The following is an 18,180-nucleotide window of genomic DNA, read 5'->3' as shown; positions in this document are numbered from 1 at the left end:
ATATTTATACACTTATATTCAGGGCCATCTTTCATATCTAAAAGACAGACATGCATTTGGCTCTTATCAGGGCTATCAGATTAAGAATAGAATCTTTATATTAAAAATAAGTTTATGGTATTTGAACTTGGGGTAAGTGTTTGGTGCTTGAATCAGTGTTTGTTCTGTATTCGCTGTTTTTTTGAATTTTTTTTTTTCTTTTCGTTATAAATCATGAAGTGGAAACAGTAGCTTTGACAGTGGTTGACTCTCTCATAAAAAGCAATACACTGGCTACAATGTTAATTAGAAAAACAAACAAAATTGTCCTGATTACTCAAAGGTAAGTGAAGTCCTTTGTTTTGTTTTTTTTCCCCCGTAAGAGGCTAGAGGACTTTCTATCTCTGTGCCTTTTTTTACAGGAAATAAACTAAAGTGCTATGAACCTTCACATGTTTTTTAAGTGAAACAAGTGTGTTAAATGTTGCTTTGTGATGATCGTCAAGTATTTTCTGTGTATTGTAATCATTTACTTACCAGGACATTTTTCAAAGTAACTTGTACAAAAATCTGTAAAAATAGTTTGAGTTTATTTACGAAACTACTAAGTTATCACCCACTGAACAAACATATAAAGGAAAGAAGCATAGGCTTTAGCTAGCTTAGTCGATAGAGGAAAACTAGTGACCTTTTAAAGGGGTGTGTTCAACACTGAAGATGCTGACTGTTTTTAAGTAATAACAATACAAGTTAACAATTTAGATACATGTATAGGCTGATCCTAACAAGTTACGAGCAAAACCAGATCAGTAAAATCCCACAGTATTGCAAAGCATATCTTAAGTAACACCATACTAAAGTAAGTGCAAGGTAAAACTAAAATATATACAATGATGTTCGATCTGACAGTCCTGGTTATTTCTTATAAAAATGCCATGAAGATCTCCCCAGAGCTATTTACCTTTTTTTTTTTTTTTTTTTTTTTTTTTTTAAACTTATCTGAGGCATCAATGTGTTCTCTTCAAGAATTTCATAATATGTTTTGAAGAGCATGCATGTACTCTTGTCATTTATCTCGTCCTTTTTCTATTCTGGACAATCTACCTGTAAGTCGGTTGTCTGCATTTTGTTCAATGCAATTTCCATCTGAGCTTGCAACATTACAAGTGCCTGTGATTTTACCTCTGCTTTGAAATAGTGGTCCTTGTATCTCAAGTCTGCAGCAGTGGCAATATTGTACATGGGTTCTGTGTAAATATCAATGCAACAATAGTTTACAGTCTTGAAGATAGTGCTTATACTGGTTCTGACTCCAAAGTTGGTATGAGTGCTCTTAATCAACAGTTGTTTTTAATGCATTAACCAAGGGAATAGTGTTAGAAGCCAAGGCTTCATATTGGGAAATTTCTTTTGTCAGTTGTTCAAATGGAGTGAGGAGTGTGATAATGTTCTTGATCAAAGCTCGGAGGCATAAGCCCTAAAGGCTCTTTTGGGCTAGTTGTGAATGTTTAAAATTACTATTTTTCTGCTGATCGCTATTATATCCGAGACACTGTGCTAGGATAGTACACATACAAGTTTGCCTTGTATAGCTCATACGTCACAGCTTGCCGTGAATGACTGTGTACTTGCAAGGCTTAATTTACTTTAATTTGTACAGAGCACCTGTAGGCAAGCCTATTTGTAATATTCTGAAGTTCCTTTTTTAAAGTTTTTTTTTCTAGTCCTAAACTTTAAATTTAAACTTCTGGCAGTTTACTGCTTACGTTTTCATCATTTTAGGTCATTCATTGCATTTCAGCTGATTCAATAGGGTATATTCACACTCTGTTCTGGATTTTCTATCAGCCAGCTGCTGCACTTCAAGTGCAGATATCAAAACAGACTAGTTATGGCGCTTTTCACCCGATCGCTTCAAGACATGCCCAGACTTAGAGACACAAGTCTCAATATTCAAACATTGTGTCAAACATCAGGAGCCAAATAGAAGGGCTTCAAACTATGTTTCAAGCTACATCCACAATTACGAAGGTAAGATCTGGACATATTAAAACAGTGAAACAGTGTCTACTATGAACTTACATGGGACAAATATGTGATTACATTAGGCATCTTTTTTTTTTTTTTTTTTTTTTTTTGAAAAAAACAACAATTTCAATAATTGGTCATTAAACATTATTTAGGGACAGGTGCAATGGTGCTGGACAAATTACATCAGTCAGGGATGAGTCACCAAAAAAAATGAGCTGGCATTACATCATCATTTTTCATTAATGCACGGGCGTGAGCAGGAGCTGACTGCTTGAAGTATGTGAGGTAGCTTAAAAACAACAGAAGAAAGGACATTTTATGGGAAGTGTGAAATTATCTTTTAATTTGACAAGTTTCACTTTACAAAGATAATGTTAAAGTTGGGACAAATCTAAAAAATAAGGGTAAGATTTAGAAAACTAAAGCATCATGGCCTCCTGCGTAAAACATGGGGTACAGACAAAACTAGAAATGTGCATACTCACAAAAAAGTACAGATGCATAAAACTATGAGTAAACAAAGTTCCTTTTATATATCCCAGTCAAAGTGAATATTAACGCACATGCAGGTGCCTATAGCACCAACCTGACTTTTCCCAGAATTTCACCTACATTATTTCAGCATGCAAATTAGTATTAAAATTGATGTTTAATTTACTAGCATTTCTCTAGTAACTAAAGTTAAACACTTCATATTCTGTGTTCCCTGACCAGCCGTTAATGGCTACCTGCTTCTTAATTGGGGTTTCTCTTATGCTGACAGTAGCGTGCAGGCAATGATCACCACACAGAAAAATAAATGGTTATGCCAGTCAGAGCAAGCATTGAGTGCTATGCAGAATCACTCCCTGTATGGGGCGCCAGCTCATTGCAGGTGAATATGAGCGCACACGTACACTAGTAAATGTAGCATCATCAGATCCCCTAACCTGCATGCCTTTAGAATGAAACCGAAGCATGCGTAGGAATGCCACCAGGAAAACATACAAACTCCAGGCAGGGAACACCTGGGGAATGACCCCATTACTGTGAGGCAACAGTACTTCTGCCATACCACCGTGCCCCCACATGTTAAATTATTAACAGCATACATTATTTAAATTAACAATTTATCTGTTAAGTGTAAAGTACATTCTTTTATTGCATTTCATCATAAAAAAGATATCATGTATACATCCTATATTCTAACAGCAAACAGTCCCAAGAGCATAACTTTTGGAAATTAAATAGCCAGTCATCATCATGGGATAAGAAATTAGAGGTATCTAAATATGCGCTCTGTAATTCTTCCATTTGCTATGTCTTCTAAGAACATTAAAGCAGCCATGGTAGTTGGAATAGTTTGGCTGTTATGTGCACCATATATTGTTACAGAATGATTACAATCCAGTGCATTAAATGTGTAAACAGTATGCGAGTAGTTTTGGTGTACAGTTGTCCCTCGCCATATTGCGGTTCACCTATTGCGGCTTCACTGTATCGCGGGTTTTTTAAATACAAGTGATTGCCCGCCTATCGCGGTAGTTTAGTTCTAGACCCATCAGTGATAGGTGAAAATCCGTGATATAGAAAGACCATATAAATAAACATTTTTATAGTTTAAGCCTTAAAATACCCATCCCACACACTTTAAACACATGTAAACTTATAAAACACACTTTGTTTACACATATGATATGTGGATGTCGGACTAAGGATATGAGTAACATCTCTCAATTATAAAACATTTTAAGTTCATGCAAGACAAGGCAGTGAGACAGGAAAACAGCTGCTGTACAGGCTTTTAAATTATTGACACACAGAGCGACAAGCAGCACAAAGCCAGCACAAAGTCCACTTCTCCTTAGAGTGCATTCAGCAACATCCCCCCCCCCCCCCCCCCACTCTGTTCATAACACGAAGTGGCAGGAGCGTACCACGCCTCTGGGTAGGGGGGTTTGAGCGAACATGCGTTCAGCCCTCACACCCCCAACACACACACACACACACACACTCCTCCTCCTCCTTCAGAACTCGCAAAGCGACAAGCAGGCATTTTGGCAGAAGCAGCACAAAGTCCACTTCTGCTTAATGTGCGTTCAGCTGCACACACCCCCCCCCCCCCTTCACAAAGCGAGTGGCAGACACATCCACGTCTGATCGCTGCGTGTAGTGTTGCTATGCGGTGATGAGTGTAGAAAGTGTTTAAGAGCATAGGAAGAGTTTTAAGAGTGTGGGAAAGGTTAATAAGAGAGTGAGAGGTTTATATGAGTGTGGGAAGGGCTTATAAAGCCTTAAAATATATATAAATAATAAAATAAATATAGGTCGCTACTTCGCGGATTTTCACCTATCGCGGGGGGCTCTGGAACATAACCCCCACGATAGGTGAGGGATGACTGTATTTGATAAAGCCCATGTCACGGATGCAAATCAAAAAAAGAAAGGGAAACTGATGCTGCCTGTTTACAAACCCAAGCAGAAATGTGTATATACATGGTCTAAGGCTGCCTTGAAAATGTGAGTAGCTTTATGCCAGTTTTAGTATTTAAACATCTTGATGTGAGCTTGGAAACAAGCATACACAATATTTTTGTGTGTACACCCCATTTATTCATGAGACATTTTGAAATCTGAATTGGACTTTGAAGCCATTAAATATTACTTTTTAAGTGTTATTGACTAGCTAATGTCTTCATCTCGCAATAGCAAATCTCACTAACTTGGCAGAGTGGATTTTTCCTGACAAACCTGGTAGGATAGGTGTTAGAGTTTGTGTAAATAACAACATCCTGAATTATCTTGTTATTCAGAAATTTCATTGGACAATGATATAATAATGTTTCAAGTTTTATTGTTAGTGTGGACTTTAAGCAGTCTGTATTTATTCTGTTACTGGAGAGAATATCGGTGCATAAATTTAGTACATGCGCATATTAATAAATCAAGTAGGCCATGATGATCATATCATTTATACACTTGACGCTTATACCAACTATCTAAATATTGGTGGATCTACTCTCTGTCACATATTTAGCATCAGATCTTGATTGTCCTAAGTATTGCTCATATGAGAATTAAACTAAAAATTATCGCTCACAAAGGAAACTTTGACTCACTTCAACATTGGTCCTTACAGAATAGAATAGAATAGAATGCCTTTTGTCACTATACACATGTACAATGAGATTAAAAGCAGCTCCTTCAGTGCAGACATATGTAGAACACAACAAGTAAATAAACAAATCAACAAATAAACAAATGGTGCAAAAAGTTGCAAAAAAAAGTTCTGTGACGCTATATACAAATGGAAAGAATAATAACTAAATTGAGTTATTGCACATTATTTAAATACTGGAAAGAATAAATAACTATTGCACTATTGGGTTATTGTACATAATTTAAATATTGCACAATAATGATGATCATGTGCAGTGAGTAGTGGATGTTTGACCCTGAGAGTAATGATATTGTACAGTATATAGATATTACACAGTTATTATTCAGTACCATTTAGATATTGGATATTGCACAGTTGATGGATAGAAGGAAGTCCAGGGGTTGGGGGGGTTAGACTGTGTAGTCAGTGCATGTGTGAGGTTAGAATGGTTATGGCTTTTGAGGAAAAAACTGTTCTTGAGTCTGTTTGTCCTTGTTGTTATGCACCTGTAGCACCTCCCTGAGGGCAGCAGGTCAAACAGATCAGAGCCAGGGTTGGAGCTGTCCCTTGATGATGTTTTTTTGCTCTGCTGGGGCAGCGGGAGGTGTAAATGTCCATCAAGGAGGGGAGAGGGCAGCCGATGATCTTCTGTGCTGCCTTTACTACTCGCTGAAGCCTCTCCCTTTCTGCCATGGTGCAGCTGCCGTACCATACTGTGATACAATACGTCAGCAGGGCTCTCGATGGACGAGCGGTAGAAGGTCAGTAGCAGGTTGGAGTCCAGGTTGTGCAGGATATATAGGTGGAATTCAATTATAATGAATCTCACGGGACCATAAAAATATTTTGTTTTAATGGAAATTTCTTTATAATGAATATGGGGAAAATACTAGCATTGTGACCAGGGCCACCGGCAATTCACCATGTCTAATGGCAGACAGCTTTCAGGACAGCTTTTTTTTTGCTCTGCTGTGTCTGGTAAACAATAAACCAGGGGCAAAGCAATTGGTTGTCCTTTGCAGGATCAGGCTTACCACATACCGTGCTAGTCGTACAATAGTTAACTTTTAATACACAATGTTTAACATTTAATACCGGGCTTTGATCTGCTCTTCCTCACACTCTCCTAATCTGTCTTCTCCAGATTGTGTCTGCCATAGCGGTGATTCCAAGCCATTGGTGGTGGTCTAATCTGTTGGGAGCTAAAGCAGGACCATCGTCCTAACAGCTCCTATCCTGAATGAAGTCCTGAAACTGTACCTGCCTTCTCTATACAGTAATAAAGTACCTGTATTTTCTTTGAAAACCTGGACTCACTTTCTTGTCTCTCATTATCTCTCATTTGTGATCCAAGCTTGACGATACCTGTACTTATATAAGAAAAGAAAAAAAAAAAGCACTGCTTAGACTGCAAAAATATTTTATTTGAAAATGAGATGTTAGATAGAAATACGGGTATGAAAATACGGAATGAAAATGAGACATATTAGATGAAGATGAGGTGCGATTCCAAAATGCTTTTACAACATCATTTTTCTTCATTCCGGAATCAACTTTTTCCAGGATTAATAATTTTTCTTTCAGTGTAAACTGACGCAGTTTCTCACACACAGTGAATTTTGTTGCAGCAGCGCAATAACCAATTTCTTTCGCCACTTCTCTACGAATTTTAATTTAAAACCAGGTTCACATTTTCTTCTGATCGTAGATAAGGGATGCTTTTTCGATGAAGGTGTGAGAATCAAAAAACATTAAACAGTGCAAACATCGCTTCGGAATAGTTTGGGTATTACCATGTGTTCACGTAGGCACAATACATAGAAAAAAAGGCAGTGTGCACCGTGGTTACTCTCTCAGGTGGCCGTTACCATATCATATTCTCTTGGACCAATAGCGTGAGTTTTCCACATTCGATTTATACGACCGACATTATAAAATACCGGAAATTATATGGTAAAATTTAAGCCCCAACTTATCCGTGGGGCAACTTAAACTTTTATTTATTATATATATATGTATGTGTTGTACAGTTGTGCTTGAAAGTTTGTGAACCCTTTAGAATTTTCTAGATTTCTGCATAAATATGACCTAAAACATCATCAGATTTTCACTGAAGTCCTAAAAGTAGATAAAGAGAAACCAGTTAAACAAATAGACCAAAATATTATACTTGGTCTTTTATTTATTGAGGAAAATGATCGAATATTACATATTTGTGAGTGGCAAAAGTATGTGAACCTATATAGGATTAGCAGTTAGTTTGAAGGTGAAATTAGAGTCAGTTGTTTTCAATGAATAGGATGACAATCAGGTGTGAGTGGGCACCCTGTGTTATTTAAAGAACATGGATCTATCAAAGTCTGCTCTTCACAACACATGTTTGTGGAAGTGTATCGTGGCATGCACAAAGGAGATTTCTGAGGACCTCAGAAAGAGTTGTTGATGCTCATCAGGCTGGAAAAGGTTACAAAACCATCTCTAAAGAGTTTGGACTCCACCAATCCACAGTCAGACAGATTGTGTTAAAATGGAGGAAATTCAAGACCATTGTTACCCTCCCCAGGAGTGGTCGACCTACAAAGATCACTCTAAGAGCAAGGCATGTAATAGTCGGCGAGGTCACAAAGGACCCCAGGGTAACTTCTAAGCAACTGAAGGCCTCACTCAAATTGCTAATATTCATGTTCATGAGTCCACCATCGGAGAACACTGAACAACAATGGGTGTGCATGGCAGGGTTACAAGGAGAAAGCCACTGCTCTCCAAAAAAAACATTGCTGATCGTCTGCAGTTTGCTAAAGATCACGTGGACAAACCAGAAGGCTACTGGAAGAATGTTTTGTGGATGGATGAGACCAAAATAGAACTTTTTGGTTTAAATGAAAAGCGTTATGTTTGGAGAAAGGAAAACACTGCATAAGAACCTTATTTCATCTGTGAAACATGGTGGTGGTAGTATCATGGTTTGGGCCTGTTTGCTGCATCTGGGCCAGGATGGCTTTCCTTCATTGATGGAACAATGAATTCTGAATTATATCAGAGAATTCTAAAGGAAAATGTCAGGACAATTGTCCATGAACTGAATCTCAAAAGAAGGTGGGTCATGTAGCAAGACAATGACCCTAAGCACACCAGTCGTTCTACCAAAGAATGGTTAAAGAAGAATAAAGTTAATGTTTTGAAATGGCCACGTCAAAGTCGTGACCTTAATCCAATCAAAATGTTGTGGAAGGACCTGAAGTGAGCAGTTAATGTGAGGAAACCCACCAACATCCCAGAGTTGAAGCTGTTCTGTACGGAGGAATGGGCTAAAATTCCTCCAAGCCAGTGTGCAGGACTGATCAACAGTTACCGGAAATGTTTAGTTGCAGTTATTGCTGCAAAGGGGGGGGGTCACACCAGATACTGAAAGCAAAGGTTCACATACTTTTGCCACTCACAAATATGTAATATTCGATCATTTTCCTTAATAAATAAATGACCAAGTATACTATTTTTGTGTCATTTATTTAACTGGTTTCTCTTTATCTACTTTTAGGACTTGAGTGAAAATCTGATGATGTTTCAGGTCATATTTATGCAGAAATATAAAAAATTCTAAAGGGTTCACAAACTTTCAAGAATAACTGTATACAGTGATCCCTCGCTATATCGCGCTTCGCCTTTCGCGGCTTCACTCCATCGCGGATTTTATATGTAAGCATATTTAAATATATATCGCGGATTTTTCGCTGCTTCGCGGGTTTCTGCGGACAATAGGTCTTTTAATTTCTGGTACATGCTTCCTCAGTTGGTTTGCCCAGTTGATTTCATACAAGGGACGCTATTGGCAGATGGCTGAAAAGCTATCCAGCTAACTTTCTCTCTCTCTCTCTCTCTCTTGCGCTGACGTAGGGGGGTGTGAGCAGGGGGGCTGTGTGCAGCTGCTTCCTGAAGGACAGGCTGCACGGAGCTTCGCATACTTAAAAGCTCAAAGGGCACGTATTGATTTTTTTTATCTGTCTCTCGCTATCTCTCTCTCTCTCTCTCTCTCTTCCTGCTCCTGACAGAGGGGGTGTGAGCTGCCGCCTTCAACAGCTTTGTACCGGCGGTGCTTCGCATACTTAAAAGCCGTATTGATTTTTTTTTTGACTGCTTGCTTTGCACTCCTTTGAAAAGGAAGATATGTTTGCATTCTTTTAATTGTGAGACAGAACTGTCATCTCTGTCTTGTCATGGAGCACAGTTTAAACTTTGAAAAAGAGACAAATGTTTGTTTGCAGTGTTTGAATAACGTTCCTGTCTCTCTACAACCTCCTGTGTTTCTGCGCAAATCTGTGACCCAAGCATGACATTCTAAAAATAACCATATAAACGTATGGTTTCTACTTCGCGGATTTTCCTACTTCGCGGGTGGCTCTGGAACGCAACCCCCGCGATGGAGGAGGGATTACTGTATAGTTAAAACTATTTTGAAATTTACTCAGAAAAAACATAAGGAAATCTTTACTTTTGGTTACAGAAATAACTGTTACAACACTAGAAACAGAGTTAAACAAGTAAATATGAATACTTTTTTTTCCTTTGAAACTAATTTTTTTGGTTTTGTGTTTTTTTTTAGTAATTGTAAGTAAAATGCCCAGTCCTGAAAATAAATGTGAAAATATTAAATGTGAGTTTTTAAATAGTTGAAATATGTTTTAGGTTTTTTTTTTTTTTTTTTTTAATAGCTTTTTATCATTTCAGAATACAATGAAACAAATGCTGGTTCCAAAACCAAACTTAAACACACAGTCATATTATGAAAATATATATGACATGTTTTTGTTTGTTTCAGGTTTTGCAATTGGACGACTGCACTTTGATGAATGAAGATGCAAACAGTATTGAAAATGCACAACATATGTCATCTATTTCCTTTGAGGAGCAGTCATCCAAGGGAACAGCAATCAAGCAAAGCCGGAAAGGTGAGATTTGCTTAACATCATGAAATATGCAGTATGAACTTAGTAGCTATTGTATTAGGTACGTCACTTGGTCTGATTCAAATCTAAGATACCTGTTCTTCCTAAGCCCCCATGATTTTCATGGTCACACTTGTCAGAACACAGTAAATATATATATATATATATATATATATATATATGGTGGAAAAATTCTGTCTATAAATTGTATGTGCCTGAGATGGAATCAGTGATCAAAATGGCTGGTAGAACATAACAAAGTCCAGTATGGGAGATTTTTGAATGCAATATTGAAGGTATTCATTATAAGCACATTATCTTGGAGCAGGATATGTTTGTATGCTGAAGACATTTAGAATAAAAAACCTTTAAACCTTTAAATTCACCTAAATTTCATCACAGATTGGCCCATTCTGGGCAATAAAAGGAAAAAGCAAAAATTGTCAACAGTCAGTGCACATTTGTTCAGCACAAATGGAACAGAAAATATTTTAAAAATTATAAAATTATTCATATTCAGTATCTGGTTTTGATTATGTTTGTTTTTAATCAGACAAAAACAAAACCAGATAGTAAACCATGTAGTGTAGTAAGCTTCCACAAACACTAAACTAATACTATATCCAAACATCAAGTTTACAGTTCTGTCTGATTGTGACACAAAACTAAACTCCATAGTAGCTCTTTAACTATAACATAATTACTGAAACTAATAGATATAAAAATAAAAAAAAATGTCTTTGTAAAATAAAAACTAAAATTAAAACTAAAAATATAGGATGAAGGAAACTTAAACTAAATTACCAAGTAAGGTCAGAAAAAATATAGAAGTAAAAACTAAAATAAAAAGGCCAAACTATAACAGCCTTGGTATGTATGTATATATGTGTGTGCACGCTCCCAACCTTCTCCTGTTTAGTTTAAAAAGCTGAAATTTGTTAGGGTGGTAGATGTAGGCCAGTAAGTATCTGCTAAGAAAGAATATTTCAATATATACATATTTAGTGGTAGAAAACCACAGTTCCCCTAAATTTCAAAAATGGTTTGATGGATTTGATTAAAATTGGGTGATGTTCTAGAAAGAGCGTGCTGAGAAAGTGCTTTACTCAAACAAAAAACAAAGCTAAAGTGATTCATGGGGCACACAAATACCACCAATAATCAATAGGGAGGATTATCCTTTCTGCTTTGTTGTCCTCCAGCAATTAGTTGTGATGCTGAAAACTACAAGGTGGACCAACCCCCTACCTCTGCTCTATTTAATGCAGTGGATAAAACATTGAGACCCCATTCCCAACACTGTCTCCCACCCAGACCCCAACCCTGGACATCTATGACAATGCGTAAATAGCTGAGTAACCTTATATTGGTGCTAGAGCCCTTGAATTTCTAAAGGGGAAGCCACAGAAATTATCTTCTGATCCTTGAAGCTACTGCTCTGTGCTCTTCATGTTAACACGGTACTGGCACTTATGTATAAAAACTTCTAATACTGCTTTGAATATTCATTCATTTAAAGTGGGTATACAGACAACTGATGAGAAACATAAATACTATACTTGAGTGAACTTTGTAAATAAATGAAAGTCGTTAAACTTCAAACAATTACTCAAATTTCACATTATTCTTATTGATTGACCATTTCAATTCAAAGAACACAGTTTCCTATAAAATTGTTTTTATGGCCATCAATGAAAATTGTCGCTATGAAATCCCAGAAAACCAGGAACTGATCAATATTAACCTCTTGGTTAACACTAGAATCCCTGAATCCTATGAAAAAACTTTCAATCCTGGGCCACCTTAAATTCCTTCACACCTCTACATTAGCAAGTATTATGCAAATGTTTCGATCAGCACAATCAGCAAGTAGACTACTATCCCATTCCCACAGCTGCAGCTCAACTCCGGCTCAACTCACACGTGAAATGCATGTGTTCCAAATAACAATATACTGTATCATTCTTGTACCTTTTGTGAAAGTGTTTATATTTGGATTTGTCTGCGTGGGTTTCCTCCCACATTCCAAAGACATGCAGGTTGGTGCATTGGTGATTCTAAATTGTCCCTAGTGTGTGCTTGGGGTGTGTGTGTGTGTGTGTGTGCGTGCCCCGCGGTGGGCTGGCGCCCTGCGCGGGGTTTGTTTCCTGCTTTGCGCCCTGTTTTGTCTGGGGTTGGATAATGGATGGATGGATGGACTTCAATTTTCACACATTATTCATTTCATGTCAAAATTTTGTCATTAGTACTATCCATATTACTAACCGAGAATGCTAAACCGGATGGACGCAGGGACATCCGGCCATGGGCCGTAGCCGCAAAAAGACGTACTGCGCAGGCGCAAAAAGAGTCCGCGAGAGGCGGATGAGGAGCCGCGAGAGGGGGATAAAAGAGGCCGCGAGAGGCGGATGCGGATGAGGAGCCGCGAGAGGGGGACAAAAGAGGCCGCGAGAGGCGGATGAGGGGCCGCGAGAGGCGGACAAGACCACAGAAAAAAGGAGTGAGCACAGAAAAAAGAGAAAAAAGGAGAAATGAGGTGCAACGAGCAGCGAAAAAAGGAAAAGGCACATAAAAAAGTAGTCAAATGCAGGCAAAGCACGAAACACATTGCACATGAAACTAGACCCAAAAAAAAAAAAAAAAAAAAAAAAGAGGCTCGTGCACAACAGCAAGGCACCCCCCCCCCCCCCTACAGGCACCGGACGGGACACACACCAAGAGGGGGATTCAACAAGCCCATGGAACACAAAAAAAAGAACACAAAACCACACCACAGACCCTACAAGCAAGGGACGGGACACACACAAAGAGGGGGATTCAACAAGACACAGGAACACAAAAAGAAAGAAGACGCTCGCGCAACAACAATCCTCACCCCCCCCCCCCCCCACACACACACACACACACACACACACACACACATCCATAAGAAGTGACACCCAAAGCCACATATTCTAAAGTGAACGTCAACACCTTCACACTAGACAGCATAGGTGTCAGCATAGGTGGATCTCCTTACAATAAAGCACTATTAACCGTTCAACTGCAGAAAAGGAAACATATTAACAGTGACTGTGATCCTCCTTATTACTTATCCATATTTCGCATGCTGAGAAAGAAACAAGTCATGAATACACGGTCACGGGTACAAAACGAAAAGGAAAGGATAACAGGAACAAACACACAAACACGAAAGAAACAACAAAATAGACGGCTATGCAGCATAGGTGGATCTCATTACAATAAGGCACTATTAACCGTTCAAACCGCAGAAAAGGCTCCATATTAACAGTGAGTGCAATACTCCTTATTACTTATCCATATTTCTAAAAGAAAAAATGTCTCGACTCCAAAAACGCAAAGCTCAACTAAAGCTTCTAACTAACGATGTACCTAAAAGTAAAAACTTTATGAAGTGCATTAGATCCTACAATAGTTCATTTGCTTTTGCATCTACCGGAGTAAATATCAGGCCACCAAAAGGCAATGGCCCATACTGCTTTCGCATATGTGCACAAATACTGCATCGCATTGGAACAGTGCACCCTGAAACAAATCAACAACGCAAAATATGCACAAATCTACATCCTATATCCACATGACGCAATCTATCAATCAAAGTGCTGCATCGCAACAGGCACGGATTCAAAACTAAACACCTCCCGTCTCAGACATACGTTAACGGCAAGGAAGGCTACAACGGGCTTCTCACACAGCACAGGCAAATCGATTACAGCTCCAAAACAACACGTCCCAAATACTACACATGCAACAACGCGCCTCTCAAACGGCACAAGCAAAACATACACCAGGAAATTCATTCGGATTAATGAATGTCATTTGCAATCATTGTCATTCAGTTCACTTCCCTATACTGAATATCTACAAAAGCTTCTAACTAACGATGTACCTGAAAGTGAAATCTTTATCAACTGCATTAGATCCTACAAATCTGTATCCACTATGAACATTAACGGTGGCACTGCACGTGACATCCGTCTTGAAAAAATGTTAATTATTCATGAATGTACAATGGCATGAAGTCACTTACTCAACACCATTCATAAACTTCTACAAACGTTTATGAATAATAATATTCGATTTGGAGGAAAGGTACTTTTATGAGGAGGAGATTTTAGACAGTGCTTAGCTATTCTTCCAGATGCCATGCGCTCAGCTATTGTTCAGTGCACCTTAAAATACGCAGACAATTGACATTGCTTTCAAATGATAGTTAGTAAAAAAGATACGATGTCCAGAACCAGATCATAACAATTGCTTATTACAACTGAGAGATGGTACACTCACCAATACAGATGGACTTCAGCCACATATTATTACAATTCCTCAAGCCTTTATCTGCGACGACTTAGTTACAGAGAGATTTGGAAAAGCAATCTCATTAGACAAAATGCCCCTTTTAACAAAATGCACTAGGTTCTGTCCAAAAAATATTAATGTGGAAAACATAAATACCCAAGTCATTCCATTACTTCCTGGAGAGACACAACTCTTTCTTAGCTCTGACAAACTTGACTCTGATCACAACAATAACCATCTTCATTGACCTTACAAGTTCTGAGCTGGAATTACCTTTTACACTTTAACGGCGTGTACAAAGAAATTTTCAAATAAACCTTTACACTGTGCCACACACTTTATTGTTTGCTTTCTATTTGCATCATCTACACCGTCACACTATTCTATATCTCATTCATACATCACGCTCTTTGTCATTCCCAACACCAGGGGTTGGCGAGCGAAGCGAGCAGGGGGGCGGAGCCCCCTAGTAACTACTATAACTATTAGTACTATAGCATGAAAAAAGTTTGTTTTAGCTATGTGTTCGTTGTAGACATGGAACAAGCGTGAAATACATGTGTATGCCAAACAACAATATACTGTATTATTTACCCTATACAACTAGAGGCACCTCGGACCCAGATAAACAGACTTGAGCTGCGGCGGTGGGGGGATGGGATAGCAGTCTGCATGCTGCTTGTGTTGATCAACACATTTGCAAAACGAAAGATGCTAATAGAGAGGTGCAAAAGGATTTAAGGTGGCCTGGAATTATGAGTTTTTTCGTAGGCTTCAGGGATTGTAGTGTTTTTTATATATATATATATATATATATATATATATATATATATTATATATATATATATATATATATATAATAAAAGGCAAAGCCCTCACTGACTGACTCACTCACTCACTGACTGACTGACTCACTCATCACTAATTCTCCAACTTCCCGTGTAGGTGGAAGGCTGAAATTTGGCAGGGTCATTCCTTACAGCTTACTTACAAAAGTTAGGCAGGTTTCATTTCGAAATTCAACGCGTAATGGTCATAACTGGAACCTCTTTTTTCACAATATACTGTAATGGACGGCAGCTCGATGGCCGTGGGAGGAGGAGTTGAGTGTCACGTCATCACGCCTCCCACGTAATCACGTGAAAAGACTGTGAACGCAGTAGGGACAAATGAAGGAGGAGCCGCAAACAGCGAAGAACAAAAAATTCATTAAACAATTGAGAAGGGAGCGAGTGAAGCATACAAGCATGTTCATAAGGGAAACAAAGCACGGTGTAAAACGTAAGTTTAAATTAAGTTTATAGAAACGCTCCCGCTGCGGATTGCAATAACATATTCGCGAGATAAAAGTTTAATGAGAAGACACGAGGTATAAACGAACCACACGCCGTAGCGCAACGTTAGGGGCAACAGTTTCAACCATTCTATGATCTGCTTCTCGCAACTGAAAGACGGCACATGGCGGATGTTAGCCCACTTGCTGACCGCAACTTCAACTCTGGCGCTGACGATATTCGATTCTCGAGAGGGGATGCAGTGAGTGTGTATGCCTGATGAGCCCAGAATTAAGGAGAAACACGTGTCGCATACTCTTTGCATTATTTGAAAGTAAACTATTAAAACCATTCTATGATCAGCTTCTGGGAACAGAAAGAGGGCACGTGGCGGATGTAAGGCGACTTCCTGACCAACCACAAGCGTAACCTGGCAGGTAAACATCCATACAGTCAGATTGTGATTCAGAAAACGAATGCCATGAATTTAATTACCACGATCTACATACTGTCAAATAAACGAAACACACGCCGTAGCGGGACAGCTGTGAAAAGCGAGGTTCACAAAAAAACAGATCCTTAACAAATTGTTATTGGTATATTTAAAAAGGTTTTATTTTCTTCTTAAAAAATTAAAAGCAGTACTTCGCCGCAACGAAGCGCGAGAATTTGGCTATATATATCTGCTTCTCACAATTAAAAGAGGGCACGTGGCGGATTTTAGACGACTTCATGACCAAACATAAGTGTTACCTGCCAGGTAGGGTTACCACTTTTAATACAAAAAAATAAGGGACGCATACTGCAGCAGGTGCCACATCCCAGTGCCAACAGTTTGCAGACTCTACTTAAAAGACCCGCCCTCCTCACTGGACAGTTAAAAAGACCAATCAAACTAACGATGACATCAAGTGTGTGAAAAAGTAATTGCCCCCTTGTTAAAAAATAACCTAACTGTGGTGTATCACACCTGAGTTCAATTTCCGTAGCCACCCCCAGGCCTGATTACTGCCACACCTGTTTCAATCAAGAAATCACTTAAATAGGAGCTGCCTGACATAGAGAAGTAGACCAAAAGCACCTCAAAAGCTAGACATCATGCTAAGATCCAAAGAAATTCAGGAACAAATGAGAACAGAAGTAATTGAGATCTATCAGTCTGGTAAAGGTTATAAAGCCATTTCTAAAGCTTTGGGACTCCAGCGAACCACAGTTAGAGCCATTATCCACAAATGGCAAAAACATGGAACAGTGGTGAACCTTCCCAGGAGTGGCCGGCCGACCAAAAATTACCCCAAGAGCGCAGAGACGACTCATCCGAGAGGTCACAAAAGACCCAGGACAACGTCTAAAGAACTGCAGGCCTCACTTGCCTCAATTAAGGTCAGTGTTCACGACTCCACCTAAGAAAGAGACTGGGCAAAAACGGCCTGCATGGCAGATTTCCAAGACGCAAACCACTGTTAAGCAAAAAGAACATTAGGGCTCGTCTCAATTTTGCTAAGAAACATCTCAATGATTGCCAAGACTTTTGGGAAAATACCTTGTGGACTGATGAGTCAAAAGTTGAACTTTTTGGAAGGCAAATGTCCCGTTACATCGGGCATAAAAGGAACACAGCATTTCAGAAAAAGACATCATACCAACAGTAAAATATGGTGGTGGTAGTGTGATGGTCTGGGGTTGTTTTGCTGCTTCAGGACCTGGAAGGCTTGCTGTGATAGATGGAACCATGAATTCTACTGTCTACCAAAAAATCCTGAAGGAGAATGTCCGGCCATCTGTTCGTCAACTCAAGCTGAAGCGATCTTGGGTGCTGCAACAGGGACAATGACCCAAAACACACCAGCAAATCCACCTCTGAATGGCTGAAGAAAAACAAAATGAAGACTTTGGAGTGGCCTAGTCAAAGTCCTGACCTGAATCCAATTGAGATGCTAGGCATGACCTTAAAAAGGCGGTTCATGCTAGAAAACCCTCAAATAAAGCTGAATTACAACAATTTTGCAAAGATGAGTGGGCCAAAATTCCGCCAGAGCGCTGTAAAAGACTCATTGCAAGTTATCGCAAATGCTTGATTGCAGTTATTGCTGCTAAGGGTGGCCCAACCAGCTATTAGGTTCAGGGGGCAATTACTTTTTCACACAGGCCATGTAGGTTTGGATTTTTTTTTTTCTCCCTAAATAATAAAAACCACCATTTACAAACTGCATTTTGTGTTACTTGTGTTATATTTGACTAATGGTTAAATGTGTTTGATGATCAGAAACATTTTGTGTGACAAACATGCAAAAGAATAAGAAATCAGGAAGGGGGGCAAATAGTTTTTCACACCACTGTATATGTATGTGTGTATATATATATATATATATATATATATATATAATGTATGTATATATATATATATGTATATATGTATATGTATATATGTATATGTATATCTGTATATATGTATATGTGTATATATATATATATATATATAATATATATATAT

At 38.6% G+C, this 18,180-nt stretch overlaps 1 protein-coding gene across 1 annotated transcript in view; it reads left to right on the top strand.

The window, feature by feature from the left end:
- The window catches only part of zcchc14 (zinc finger, CCHC domain containing 14), a 335,331-nt gene that overhangs the window by 64,793 nt on the left and 252,358 nt on the right, over positions 1–18,180 (top strand). The window contains exon 2 of the mRNA XM_051931455.1: positions 9,966–10,095. Coding sequence (XP_051787415.1) covers positions 9,966–10,095 — 130 coding nt within the window. The remainder of the gene's footprint in view (positions 1–9,965; positions 10,096–18,180) is intronic.

This window comes from Erpetoichthys calabaricus, chromosome 9 (genome assembly GCF_900747795.2).
Source record: "Erpetoichthys calabaricus chromosome 9, fErpCal1.3, whole genome shotgun sequence".
Classification (NCBI taxonomy): domain Eukaryota; kingdom Metazoa; phylum Chordata; class Cladistia; order Polypteriformes; family Polypteridae; genus Erpetoichthys; species Erpetoichthys calabaricus.
The sequence above is the reverse complement of the archived record's forward strand: the minus strand, read 5'-3'. Positions and strand labels throughout refer to the sequence as shown.